At 44.5% G+C, this 14,612-nt stretch overlaps 1 protein-coding gene across 2 annotated transcripts; it reads left to right on the top strand.

The window, feature by feature from the left end:
• Positions 1–1,038: 1,038 nt before the first annotated feature.
• Positions 1,039–5,663, top strand: LOC125543359. 2 transcript variants are annotated; one of them, XM_048706679.1, is made up of 5 exons: positions 1,039–1,337; positions 2,122–2,220; positions 2,344–3,816; positions 4,075–4,192; positions 4,767–5,663. In XM_048706679.1, the coding sequence occupies exons 3-5, from the start codon at positions 2,353–2,355 to the stop codon at positions 5,393–5,395; spliced, it is 2,211 nt and encodes a 736-aa protein (XP_048562636.1). In that variant the 5' UTR covers positions 1,039–1,337; positions 2,122–2,220; positions 2,344–2,352; the 3' UTR covers positions 5,396–5,663. The 2 variants fall into 2 exon arrangements, with proteins under 2 accessions (XP_048562636.1, XP_048562637.1); XM_048706680.1 differs by lacking the exon at positions 1,039–1,337 and adding an exon at positions 1,341–1,475.
• The last annotated feature ends 8,949 nt before the right edge of the window (positions 5,664–14,612 follow it).

The following is a 14,612-nucleotide window of genomic DNA, read 5'->3' as shown; positions in this document are numbered from 1 at the left end:
GTTTAATGAAGGCGTTTGAATGCAGTGAGGAGACGTGTTCAGCTGGGCGTGCAACGGGCAGCACTCTCGGCCGGCGTGCCGCTTCAGTGACAAAAACAGTGAGAGGTCGTCTCCGCCGCGAGCCGCCTTCAATGTGAAGCGACGTGCTCTACAGCGGCATGAATGCGGCAACTGGGCGACGAGCGGGAAGCACACGCGGACGAGGAGGGGGGCAGGTTTTTGGTGGGTCAGGGCGATCAGAAACGAGGGTGACAGCGGTCCGCACACCCGCAAACCTCCACACATTTGTCTCCGCGGGAGAAAATATGTTCGGGCCACGCAGCCAAACGATACATGACCGCGTTGGATGACTTCGGCGGTCCGGGCGGATGGGGAAGCTTAAGGGCTGGCGTTGGAGATGTCCTAACCATGACAATTTTCTGACAGAAAAATAAACTGATACGAATTTGCCGTACTGGCAAGTTAAACTTCCCATTTTAAAAAACATAATTTGTCATAAAAAAACTTTTAATTTGTCATGATCAGAAAAAATCTGACGTTCTGTTGTGCAGTGGAGTCCCAATCTTATTGGGAAACTACTGAAGCTCGCCGAGTCCAGTTATGAGTGCACAATCGTGTGCCACCGAAGAGAATTTAGAGAGCGGCTAGGCCTCGGACAAGTCTCGGATCTGCGTCGCTACAAGTGCATGCGATCGGCGCAGTTGCGTCCTTGCGGTGTTTATAGTTCGTACGTATACGTATTCATCGTCTTTGCTCGCATTACCACATGAAGACAAGAAATGGTCCTGCAATGTGGACAAGTATCCAACTGATGCGACATTCCATTTAGTTGGGTGATGGCCGTGTTTTATTCATTCGCTCACGGGACGGATACCAAATCATAATGCGATTGCAAAGTTAATTATACTGGAGCAGTGTATTTTGTGGTCGTCTGACAGGGCGGTCCCACGGACGCTGATTGAGGCGGCGAGCGATGGCGATGGCATCGTCATCGTCGGCTCGGCAGTTTCCCGGTCAAAGTAAATGAGGCCACCACTCTGCGGCCACCTGCCCCCCTCTCCTCTCCTTCTCCGCGTTCCCACATCAAAAGACAGGACAAATGGCTGAGCTTTTCTCATGGGAAGGAGGGAGGGAGGGATGCCACTAGTAAACTGCGTCGCTGCAGGGGCTCACATGCCGCCGCAGTAGTGGCGACGCAGTAGTCGTAGTCCCGCACCTTTATTGCTTCGGGCAGTACAGATCTTGGGGATCCTCCACGCACCACTCGTACTCGCGCCAAACCTCGGAGGGCGGCAGCACGCCGAGAAGGAGCCCCCCCGCCTTGCAAACACCTCGAGGTGCCCATTTGTTTCCTCTCTCTCTCTCTCTCTCTCTCTCTCTCTCTCTCGTTTTGCTCTAGAATGCCGAGGATGGCGCCCCAAGAACTCTAGGGTTCCCGGTCCTTCATTTCCGCTCCCCCCCTTCAAAGTGTTCTGGTAAATCCTTTCTCCTGGCGGCTCTAGGCTCTGAGGTTGTTCAGTTGGGGCGAGGCCGAGAAGAATGTGTGGTTGCTTGGTTGCGATTTCTTAGGCCGTTTTTTCTGTATTGTTTGCTAGAGTATTTCCGTGCAGTTGAGAATATATTATAGGCTAATTCGGTGCGTTTTGGGCTGGCTTATTTTGACTGTTTATTTACTAGGGTTTTCGATCTGTTCACTTTGACCTCAGGGCAGTTATCAAAATGACCTTTTTATTCCAACTACCACCCCCTGGCCACCTCCATCTCCTTTTTCCTTTTTATTTACTTTCATGTGGGTGGAAAGCAGGGCACTGCTTGTGATGAATTACCTGTTGCTGACATGATGCCTGTGAAATTTGAGCACCGGTGAAGGCTAGCTGGCTGGTCAAGCCGCAGATTTTCCGTGGGCAAAATAGAGAAAAGCCACCCATAGCTTTCTTCTGTAACCAATTTCTTCAACTGCTTGTCCTTGCATATTTAATTAGTCAGCAGTCGCTATTCCTCGCAAAGCGAGAAACTTGGAAGATATCGTAGTATATATATACAGCCAAAAGCTCATAATTTTTATATGTTTCTTTCTTCTGAGTTGTACTGATTCATAGGTTCCTCTTTGTTCCTATCCAGGATCTCCAGTCCACAGTCAAGACAGGCATCGAGTCCTAAAGGAAATAAGTTCGTAAATTGGTATATGTTTCATATGTTATAGGGAAGAGTCAAGATAATGTAAGTAGCTTTCTTTCTTTGTTTTGACCAGGAAATTATGTTTGCTCACTTGAATTTGTGTATGATATATCGTCTGACCATTTTAGTGTGGTGCTTATTCGTTCCTTTGTTTGTTTCTTTCAGAAAAACAGAATGCCTCAAGACAGTTTCAGATCAGTGGTTTGCAGGTCCCTTTCAAAGAGTCACCCCTCCAGCTCCAGGAGCAAAGATGGCGGCTATCCTGAAAGGACTCAGTGTGATGCCCCTTATGTTGTTACACTACGACCCACAGTCTGCCGAAGCTGCCAAAGCCAGGATTGGCGCCCCTCGCAAAGTAACCGGGAGGAGAGGTCCATCTTGTCACAAAGAGATTATGTGATGGGTTCCACACTCTCGAGGCATTTTGCCGAGGACCTCCTGAGAGGCGCTATGGACCTCCAGGACTCCCTTGTCATGCTTGAGAAGTTCCAAACAGTGTCACAGAGCATGCGGCAATCGACTAAGCAGAGAAGGCCAGGGAACGGAGAGGAATCATTGGACGTCACTGGAATCCGTGAAGCACTCTTCGAAGCATCAATCGCCAAGAAGCTGGTCCCTGGAAGTGTCAGCAGTAGATTTGATGGGCAACTAAGGAATTCTACCGACGAGCTGAAGAGAGTGATCAAGGACAGCCTTTACAGGGCGAAACTCTTGTCAGTGGCCTCCAATGGTGAGCAGCTGGCCTCCTTGAGTCAGTCATCACGGAGCACACCAAACAGTACCGCCGTATCCAAGTCTACTAAGGAGAAGAAGGTGGTGCCAAGATCATCATCCTGTCCACCTGTGCAACCTGACAAGTCCAAAACCCCAAGTTTGGTACCAACAAATAAAACCCCGAGTTTGGTAGCAAGGCTCATGGGCCTTGAAGGTTTGCCCCCACACAAGGGAAATACCACCAAGAAAGACGAGACACTCAAGACAGTAAGTTCACCAAGGGCACAGTTTGATATTGACATGCCTAAGTCAAAACCATCACCAGCAGAAAAGCTACCAAGACAATCGTTAGGAAAGGACTCGCAACGTAAGGGGAAGGCAGGGCAAGAGATGATGAAGACAATTCAAGTCAAGAGGCTTTTAAATACCATGAATTCTGATGAGCACAAGGTCCAGCAGTGCAATGTTCAGATGAATTTTCCTTATTTTCATGAGGACACCCTTCCTTCGCAAGATACCTCTGCGGCTACTAAAGTTGGTTCAGCGAAATCAATCCAAAGAGAACAAAGGATGGGCCAAGCTCAAACCAAATCCCCCAAGGATGTGAAGGTTGTATCTCATATAACTCGAAAGCAGCGCATAGAACAAAAAACTGAGATCAGCAGTAGAAGCAGCAATAAACAGAAATATCATTTGCCTGATAGGAAGGGAGAAAGGAGGAAGGATGTGAAGGCTACGGCAGCATCAGCATCTCACAGTAATGCTAAACTAGTGAGAAAAACTGATAAGAAATCGGTTGCATCAAGTAGCAATCCTTCAACATGCCGTACAGTGAAGCCAATCTTACGAAGAACACATGGCAGTTCCAGAGAGAAGATAGTGTCAAGTAGAAATGTTAACAACTCAACTATTGATGACATTGTGGTAAGCATCCTTCACTATATAGCATAGCCTGAAAATCTTTCATGCTATCTGAGACACGAAACTATTTTCAAGCTGGTAAAAGAATGACCACAAAGCGAGAACCTTTTGAAATCGAAATCTTCAGATTCATAAAATAAGTATTGTTTGAAAGCTATTAAAATATTAGATTTTAGGCGTTTCAGTTAAATCAGATGTACCTTGAATGAACTGGTTGGTTCAAACAGTTTTTTCCTCAGACCTTTTTTGCTCACAATGCAGGCATATGAGGTGCACAGAGAGTTCATCAAAACTGATTGTCCATCCACAGAACATAGTGCGACACCTAGCGATGAAAGCTGCCGGAGTGCTGATTGGGACACAGAACCTTCCATCGATGGTAATAATCACCAAACCTTTTGTTCTTCTAAAAGCATTTTCATCGGTTCTGTTTATATCACTGTTATCAGAAGGCCAAAAGTAGGAATGACATCCAATAGTTAACTCCAATCTACTGCTGATATGTGAATGAACTGGCCAGAAAGGAATTACAGTTTACTTCCAGGTGCCTTGGTTCGGGTTTACAATGAAATGGTTCACACAAAGCGCTACATCGACTGCTGATTTATACTGTTGTACTGTTTTGAGAATAAGTTTCACATAGCAATTAGCGAATTTGGTGATATTGAATTCAAGTAGACAATCTTACAATTTTATGGTCAAATTTAAGAATATTTGACTGCACGGTTTCTACGATGGCCTATATTTAGCGACAAAGGGGGTACCATGTTTTTTTAGAAAGGAGGATTACCCCTGGCCTATGCATCATTCAGATGCACACAGCCATTTATTAAAAAGGATTACCATGATTTTGTTTGTGGGTTACATATTAATATTTCCTGATGAGAGGAATTAATTGCTCTCCCTTGCAAAAAAAAAAAAGTTCTGGCACTAACAATTCCTTTTCATGGCAGACGCTCATGAAGATTTTAGCGGATCCAGTGAAGCTTCACTAATTTCCAGCCAAAGCAGCCCACCAATAAACAGAATACCAAAAAAGGAAGTTGAAATAAAAGATGAGATGAGTTTGCTTCTCCTAAGCAACAAGTCTTTCGTTAACCAAGCAGCACAGCTCATAGGCATTGACGCATACAATTATGACCATTTGATCGAGCAATACAAGGATACCGGAAAGGCTGAAATGGGAGACCGTGAACTCTACACAGACATAGCAATGGAGCAACTGGAACGAAAACACCGTCAGCAGAATAGCCTGTATTACACTGGATTCAAGACCCAGAAATGCGGAGCAACACCGTACTTCTCCCTGGAGGCATTGCTAGGTGATATCAGCGATGGGACTCAGAAGCTGAAGAGCTATACCGACGACAAAGACGGCCATGACACTGGCACCAAAGACAGCATGTCCATGAAGCTGGAGAGGGATCTCGGATGCACGGACCCGTCGATCAACAGCGCGTGGGACATGGGGTGGCAGGACTGGATCTGCATGGAGGAAACAGAGTGCTGGGTAAGGGACGCCGGGGAGGGCGTTCTGTCCTTGCTCATCGAGGAGGTTGCTTTGGAAATGCTGGTAAACTGACCAGAGAAAGATGGGAAGTAGGAGAGGTTCTTGCCCTGTCGTGGAGATTTAGCTGTAGTCTGTACATCATTGGCACAGCTCGTGCTTTCAGTTGCTTTTTCTGTAGGAGTTGCTCACATGTGTTTTCCTGATAGGGCTTTGCCTTGGTTCAGAAACTATTGTAATCTGTGCATAACTTCATAGCAAGATGTCCTCATAGTTTATTTTTGCAATACTTGTGACAGACGATTTCTTCCGCTAATTATTTGCCATAGATATCATGACAACAGGACAACCTTCTATTCATGTATGAAGAGAGAAAATGAGATGAGTGTTTATCTTCTCTTGACAATGCCAAAGAGATGAATCGATCATGTCTAACTGAAGATAATGTACTTTTTACTATGCTACATATCATCCTTTAGTTACACATTTCTTAATTTGCTGTCAAATGCTATGTCTTTTTATACTCATGAGCATTAATCCCTTGAGATGGTAATTACAGATAAGTTTCTATGTTCATCTCCGCGGCATATTGCTACTTTCGGGAGCATGTGTTTCCTTTCTAAATTTCGACCATTCAAATTTTGGACCCGACCAGTAGTACCAAAGGATTGTTCTCTGTCACTTTCGGGCCGGTTGCCTTTTCCAGAGCAAACAAAATGTTGTCTGTGTAAACAGACTCTCTCATCACGTAGAATTGTTGTGAGCTAATTTTTGAGTGAATTTTTAGATTATAGAGAGCAGAACCTTGTATATTTTGAAGGCTACCCCACTAGTAGAAAACATGCCTTTGGTTGGGGTCTGACCAGCCCATTAGTCTCGGTTCAGTCACGAACCGGGACACACGCCCAGGTGCCCGGCCGGGCCTCGGGAGGCATTTGTCCCGGTTCGTGTGGATCCGCTTGTCCCGGTCCGTGTCTAGAACCGGGACAAAAGGGGGGCCTTTAGTCCCGGTTCCAGCCATGAACCGGGACCAATGAGGTGGCTATATATACCCCATCACCGCGGCAAAGCACTCCACAGTGCTTTGTTTTTTCTGGCCGGCGAGGGGAGAGCTTTGTGGTGCTCTAGCTTACCTCCTATGCACATGAGGTATTCGATAAAATGTCCGAGCCACACTAGTTAAGTTTTCTCCTCTCGAAGCTCGACCTCCAAACTCCATTTTCCCCGAGATTTGTCTAGGTTTAGCGGTCCGTCACGCCTCGTCCCTGTCTTCACCGTCGTCGATCGCCCGCGCTGATCTCGTCGCCGACACCATCGTGGTGAGCCTCTTGTTCTTATCTTATTTCTGAAAGATTTTTTTTTACTTTAGATAGATACTTGTCTAATTTTCTTACTTTTATTATTGCTTGTTATTATATAGTGCGATGGTTTTGGTATCCGCCCCCGTCGGCCCTCGTCCTGGCTATGACTCGGATGTGGTATATATGATCTTTTATAACTATTTGGTTCATTTATTGTTTATGACAATTATGCCGACCAACGTGGCATAGATTTTATTTATCTAGGAGGTAGTTGAACAGGAAATTCCAACCGACCCTTTTTGACGAGAGGTTAAATTTAGTTGACGAAAACAATTACTTGAAAGAAAAAATATAAAAAATTGAGAAGGAGAAGATGATATTGGAGCTGCATGTTGCGGATGTCGTCGATGATCACAAGATCAAGATGGATGCAGTGCGGTTGAAGATTAGAAAGATTAGAAAATATACCATTCATACCGATGCTTGGTATTATTATGCCATTGGATCAATTGTTACCTTGGTTGTGATTATGATCACATTTGTTGTTGCATTGAAAGGTTTTACATAGTTTCAATGTATGGTTTAATTAGATGCTCTGGAGAGCTATATGTTGTTCAATGAGAACTATGTATGTACTTTGGTTTTAATGTGATGATGAACTTCTATTAATTTGGTCACTTATCTATCCATGTGAATCTGTAATGGTTTTTGACACACATAATTATATATAATGCACACAGATGAACCGTCAATGGATGTACGATGACATACACACCTCCGAGTACATTAAGGGCCTGCATAATTTTCTGGAAGTGCCTGAGGAAAACAAGCAGAATGGTTTTATGTGTTGTCCATGCCCTATATGTGGGAATACGAAGTCTTACTCTGACCGGAAAATCCTTCACACCCACCTGCTTTATAAGGGTTTCATGCCACACTATAATGTTTGGATCAATCACGGAGAATTAGGGGTTATGATGGAAGACAACAAAGAAGAATAGGACGATGAGAACTATGTGCCCCCTGAATACGGTGATGCTGCAACGGGGGAAGCTGCTGAAGATCAAGAAGAACCAGACGATGTGCCCAATGATGATGATCTCCGCCGGGTCATTGTTGATGCAAGGACACAGTGCGAAAGTCAAAAGGAGAAGCTGAAGTTCGATCGCATGTTAGAGGATCACAAAAAGGGTTGCACCCCAATTGCGAAGATGGCAACACAAAACTTGGTACCGTACTGAAATTGCAGCAATGGAAGGCAGAGAATGTTGTGCCTGACAAATGATTCGATAAGCTACTGAAAATATTGAAGAAGAAGTTTCCAAAGGATAACGAATTGCCCGACAGTATGTACGCAACAAAGAAGGTCGTATGCTCTCTAGGATTGGAGGTGCTGAAGATACATGCATGCCCTAATGACTGCATCCTCTACCGCGGTGCATACGAGGATTTTAACACATGCTCGGTATGCGGTGCATTGCGGTATAAGATCAAACGAGATGACCCTGGTGATGTTGACGGCGAGCCCCCCAGGAAGAGGGTTCCTGCGAAGGTGATGTGGTATGCTCCTTTAATACCACGGTTGAAACGTCTGTTCAGAAATGAAGAGTATGCCAAGTTGATGCGATGGCACAGAGAGGACCATAAGAAAGACGGGAAGTTGAGAGCACCCGCTGACGGGTCGCAGTGGAGAAAATCGAGAGAAAGTACTGGACCGAGTTTGTAGGTGACCCAAGGAACGTATGGTTTGGTTTAAGCGCGGATGGCATTAATCCTTTCGGGGAGCAGAGCAGCAATCACAACACCTGGCCCGTGACTCTATGTATGTATAACCTTCCTCCTTGGATGTGCATGAAGCGGAAGTTCATTATGATGCCAGTTCTCATCCAAGGCCCTAAGCAACCTGGCAACGACATTGATATGTACCTAAGGCCATTAGTTGAAGAACTTTTACAGTTGTGGAATGAAAACGGTGTACGTGTGTGGGATGAGCACAAACATGAGGAATTCAACCTGCATGCATTGCTGTTTGTAACCATCAACGATTGGTCCGCTCTCAGTAACCTTTCAGGACAGACAAACAAGGGTTACCACGCATGCACACACTGTTTAGCTGACACCGAAAGTATATACCTGGACAAATGTAGGAAGAATGTGTACCTGGGCCATCGTCGATTTCTTCCGACCAACCATCAATGTCGAAAGAAAGGCAAGCATTTCAAAGGCGAGGCAGATCACCAGGAGAAGCCCGCCATGCGTACCGGTGACCACGTACTTGCTATGATCAATGATTTACACGTAATCTTTAGAAAGGGTCCTGGAGGACTATCTGTTCCGAATGACGCCGAGGGACACGCACCCATGTGGAAGAAGAAATATATATATTGGGACCTACCCTATTGGAAAGATGTAGAAGTCCGCTCTTCAATCGACGTGATGCACGTGACAAAGAACCTTGTGAACCTGCTAGGCTTCTTGGGCGTGTATGGGAAGACAAAAGATACATCGAAGGCACGGGAGGACCTGCAACATTTGCACGAAAAAGACGGCATGCCTCCAAAGCAGTATGAAGGTCCTGCCAGCTACACTCTTACCAAAGAAGATAAGGAAATCTTCTTTGAATGCCTGCTCAGTATGAAGGTCCCGTCTGGCTTCTCGTCGAATATAAAGGGAATAATAAATATGGCCGAGAAAAAGTTTCAGAACCTAAAGTCTCATGACTGCCACATGATTATGACGCAATTGCTTCTGGTTGCATTGAGGGGGGCTTCTACCGGAAAATGTCCGATTAGCCATTGTGAAGCTATGTGCATTCCTCAATGCAATCTCTTAGAAGGTGATCGATCCAGAAATAATACCAATGCTAAGGAGTTATGTGGCGCAATGTTTTGTCAGTTTCGAGCTGGTGTTCCCACCATCCTTCTTCAATATCATGACACACGTCCTAGTTCATCTAGTCGACGAGATTGTCGTTCTGGGTCCCGTATTTCTACACAATATGTTCCCCTTTGAGAGGTTCATGGGAGTCCTAAATAAATATGTACGTAACCGCGCTAGGCCAGAAGGAAGCATCTCCATGGGCCATCAAACAGAGGATGTCATTTGGTTTTGTGTTGACTTCATTCCTGGCCTTAAGAAGATTGGTCTCCCTAAATCACGGTATGAGGGGAGACTGACTGGAAAAGGCACACTAGGAGGGGACTCAATAATATGCTGGGACGGGCATTCTTGGTCTCAAGCACACTACACAGTTCTACAGAACTCTACCTTGGTGACCCCGTATGTCGATGAACACAAGAACAGTCTGCGCTCCAAACACCCGGAGCAGTGTGACGACTGGATTACATGTGAACACATCAGGACTTTCGGCAGTTGGTTGGAAACACGTCTTAGAGGTGACAACACTGTTTTCGATGAGTTGTACTCGTTGTCCAGGGGACCATCTTTGACTGTATTGACTTACAATGGATATGAGATAAATGGGAATACATTTTACATGATCGCCCAAGATCAAAAGAGCACCAACCAAAATAGCGGTGTCCGCTTTGATGCAGCAACCAAGAGGGGAAAGGACACATATTATGGTTACATAGTGGACATATGGGAACTTGGCTACGTACATGATTTTAAGATCCCTTTGTTTAAGTCCAAATGGTTAAATCTGTCAGGAGGCGGGGTACAGGTAGACCCATAGTACGGAATGAAAATAGTGGATCTGAACAATCTTGGGTACACAGACGAACCATTCGTCCTAGCCAATGATGTGGTGCAGGTTTTCTATGTGAAGGACATGTCTACCAAACCGAGAGAAAAAAAGATAAGGAAGCGAACACATCATACGATGAGCCAAAGCGCCACATAGTTATTTCAGGAAAAAGAGACATCGTGGGAGTGGAGGGCCAGACAGACATGTCCGAAGATTATGAAAAGTTTCATGAAATTCCTCCCTTCAAAGTCAAGGCTGACCCAAGCACCCTGTTAAACGATGAAGATTATCCATGGTTACGGCGCAATAAGCAAAGGATACAAGCGAAAAAAAGTGAAGACTTTTCTCTCCACAACTATTATGATGATGCCTTTGATCTAGAAAATCCATGTAACAGACGAGTTTCTGTATGAAACCTTGATACTTCGAAAGAGATTGTCTGTTTTGTACACGAAGTGCATCCAGTTTTTGCCGTAACCCTCTCAACTTTTTAGCACATGCTATGTGGGTAAAATGATGATACCATGCCAACTTTCAACCTTTTCAGAGTTCATTTGTAGTGCTTTTCATTTTCAGGGTCATATAGCTCAAAAATCAGTAAATGCATTAAAAATAACAAATGAAGTCAGAAAGGGTTGAAAATTAATGATGTGGCTTTGAATGGTGCATTTTGAACACACACAAAGTCTAGAGTTCAAATAAGTTCAAAAAATGAAATCCCTTTGTAACAGATGAGCTTTTGTCCGAAACCCTGATACTTCGAAATAGATTGTCCATTTTGTACACGAAGTGCATCTAGTTTTTGCTGTGACCCTCTCAACTTTTTAGCACATGCTATGTGGGTGAAATGATGATACCATGCCAATTTTCAACCTCTTCAGAGTTCATTTGAAGTGTTTTTCAATTTTAGGGTCATTTAGCTCAAAGTATGAACTAATATAAAAAAGAATAATCTGGAAAACTTTTATGAAACTCTAATAGCAAAAATAATAAACTAAACGAATGAACTAGAAAACTTTAATGAAACTCTAATAGAAAAAAGAATGAACTTGAAAACTTTAATGAAACTCTAATAGAAAAAAGAATGAACTAGAAAACTTTAATGAAACTCTAATAGAAAAAAGAATAAACTAGAAAACTTTAATGAAACTCTAATAGCAAAAGGAATCAACTAAAAAGTTTTATAAACCTCTAGTATTATTGAAACTAAAATTATATAAAATTTATGCAACTAAAATTATCAAAGTATTTTCTGTTCAAAACATTATAAGCAAAAATAAAATAAAATAAATAAATAGAAACAAAATAAAATAAATAAGTAGAAACAAAATAAAATAAATAAGTAGAAAATAAATAAACTTTAATGAATAAGTAGAAATAAAATAAAATAAATAAGTAGAAACAAAATAAAATAAATAAGTAGAAACAAAATAAACTTTAATAAATAAGTAGAAACAAAATAAAATAAAATAAAATAGCAACAGTAAGTATTTTGTTGTAAATAGAAACAAAACAAAATAAATAAAGCAACAAAGAAAACAAAAAAGTGCCACATACTGGACCACCACGGCCTGAATATGACTAGAAATCCAATCATGGGCCAGGATTCAGGCCCGCAACAGGCCCAATAGGCCCACAGGCACATAGTGACAGGTTAGGCCCGAAAGCCTACAATTGAGAGGAGCTTGAGAGGGTGGGCGCAGCAGCGCTTATAAACCACTCTCGAGCTCTCTCAGCTAGCGAGGTGGGACTAAACTTTTGACGCGGGCATCACAAGGCCTTAGGTCCCGGTTGGTGGCACCAACCGGGAGCCAATGCCACCCTTTAGTCCCGGTTGGTGCCACCAACCGGGACCAAATGCCTCTGCTTCCCGCCCTTTGGGCTGCTGAAAAAAGACCTTTGGTCCCGGTTGGTGGCACCAACCGGGACTAAAGGGGGGCATTGGTCCCGGTTGGTGCCACGAACCAAGACCAATGCTCTGTCTATATAAGCAACACTTGTGAAATTTTTCAGTTTCATTGCAGTCCCGACGCCGCCCGCTCCTCGTCGCTGTCGCCGCCCCCGTCGCCGTGCCCTACCCTGTCGCTGCCCGCGCCCCGCGCCACCCCGACGCCGTCGCCGCGTGCCACCCCGCGTCGTCACCACCCTGACGCCGTCGCCGTCACTTCCCCGCGTCACCCGGACGCCGTCGCCGCCCCGCGCCACCCCTGCCCCGATGCCGTCACCGCGCCGCCCACGGTCCGGCGGGCTTCTGATGTTTTTTTGTTCATATTTGATGATCATATGATATTTTTTGGGTCATATGATGTCCATGATGTTTTTTTGTGCATATGATGTTTTTTCATATGATGTTTTTTTTCATATATGTATTTTTATTTAGGTTTTTAATTAGTAGATATCGATTTTAGATTAGTGCATTTTAGGTTAGTGTAGAGGAAAAAGTAAAATAAGGAAAAGGAAGAAAAGAGGAAGAAGGAAGAAGGAAGAAGAAGAAAAAGAAAAAGAAGGAGAGGAAAAAGGAAAATAAGAAGAGGAAGAAGGAGGAGAAGAAAGGAGAATAAGAGGAGAGGAAGAAGAGGAGAAATAAATAAGAAGAGAAAAAAAGAAGAATCTTCTTCTTTTTTTCTTCGATCTTCTCCTCTATTCCTTTCTTCTTCTCCTCTTTTTTCTTCTTCGATCTTTTTTCCTCTTCTTACATGAGGGGGGGGGGTCGATATACCCCCTCCCCAATAACTTCTACATGAGGGGGGGGGGTTGCCGAGGGTTCGAGGGGCGAGGGTCGGGAACTAGGGTAGAGGTTCGAGGATCATCGAGGGTTCGAGGGTCGTCGAGGGGCCTAGGGTTCGAGGGTCGGGAAATAGGGTAGAGGGTCGTGGACCGTCCGCGGTCGAAGGTCGAGGATCGCCGAGGGGTCGAGAGGTTGCCTAGTGTCAAAGTATTGAAGAAATCCTTGGCTTCATCATTAGCCGGAAGTAACCAGGGCATGATGGTATGAAGTTGTGTAAAGTTATTTTGGAACGGAGTCCCGGATAGGATAATTCGCCTTTTTGTACTAAGTTATGCAAAGGCCTTCCAAATAGCGATATTCGGAAGGCTCTTGCTGAACTTTGTACGAAAAAGCGAATTATCCTATCCGGGACTCCGTTCGAGAACAACTTTGCAGAACTTCGTACCATCATGCGCCTGTTACTTTCGCCTAATGATGAAGACATGGTTTTGTCGAATCCTTTGACACTAGACAAACATGACATGAGGGGGTAGAGGGTCGGGAAATAGGGTAGAGGGTCGTGGATCGCCAAGCGGTCGAGGGTCGAGGGTCCAGATTTATCAAGAATGCCCCCATTATGGATGTGCACAAGTTGATCCAAACCCTAGAAGCGCCGCCGAGGCCACCCAAATTTACCAAGTTAAAAGAGTGTTGTCGCTGAGTCCACCCCGAACCCTCGAAGCGTTGCCGAGGCCACCCCAAACCCTAGAGAAGCGTCGAGGCCACTAATATGATTCCTTGTTGTGATTAGCTAGCTAGGTCTACATTTGCCACTAATATATCCATCTATCATGTTTGTATAATAATTGCCATGTTGTAATATTTGCAAAAACTATGGAGCACGGCCGAGACGAGGAAGCAGAACAGGTGTTGGGGGACATAATTGCAGCCGGAGCTGATGTCTTGTCGTATCTCAATGACACCGATGGTCTGGAAGGACAGGGTGAAGAAGCAGGCTACGGTTATCGAAGAATGGAGGAGGAAGGACATGATTATGATGGCTCCGGTGACCGAATGCCGGTGGAAGAAGGACACTGTGAGGACGGCTCCGGTGACGAATGGAGTCTGACCAGGTATATATATATATATTAATTAAGCATGTGCTGACTATAGATAATTGATGCATTAATTGTTTTGGTATGTACACATATTAACTCTCTTCTTTCTTCTTTTTTAGCCCTCCGGATAGAGCAACTCTCCGGTAACAAGACGAGGCCCGAAGAAAAAGTTGCGCCAGGATGAAAGGTTCACGATCATAGCAATCGTGCGCGATGGCCAACCGATTGAACCCATCCGGACCAAGGAAGCATTTTCTGCTCAGTGCAGGGTTCTTGTTAGGGACATGATCCCGATCAGCATCCATCAATGGTATAAGCCTAAGAATGAAGACCCTGAGGTGTCTTATGTCAACGATAGGCAGAAAGATGATCTTTAGACCGCGCTAAAGGCAAATTTCACCCTACCGCCAGAGGAGGATCCGGAGAAGCCAGCTATAGAGCCATTGGTCAAGTCTCATGC

Source organism: Triticum urartu, chromosome 3 (assembly GCF_003073215.2).
Source record: "Triticum urartu cultivar G1812 chromosome 3, Tu2.1, whole genome shotgun sequence".
NCBI lineage: Eukaryota > Viridiplantae > Streptophyta > Magnoliopsida > Poales > Poaceae > Triticum > Triticum urartu.
This window is presented reverse-complemented; position numbering and strand designations above follow the sequence as displayed.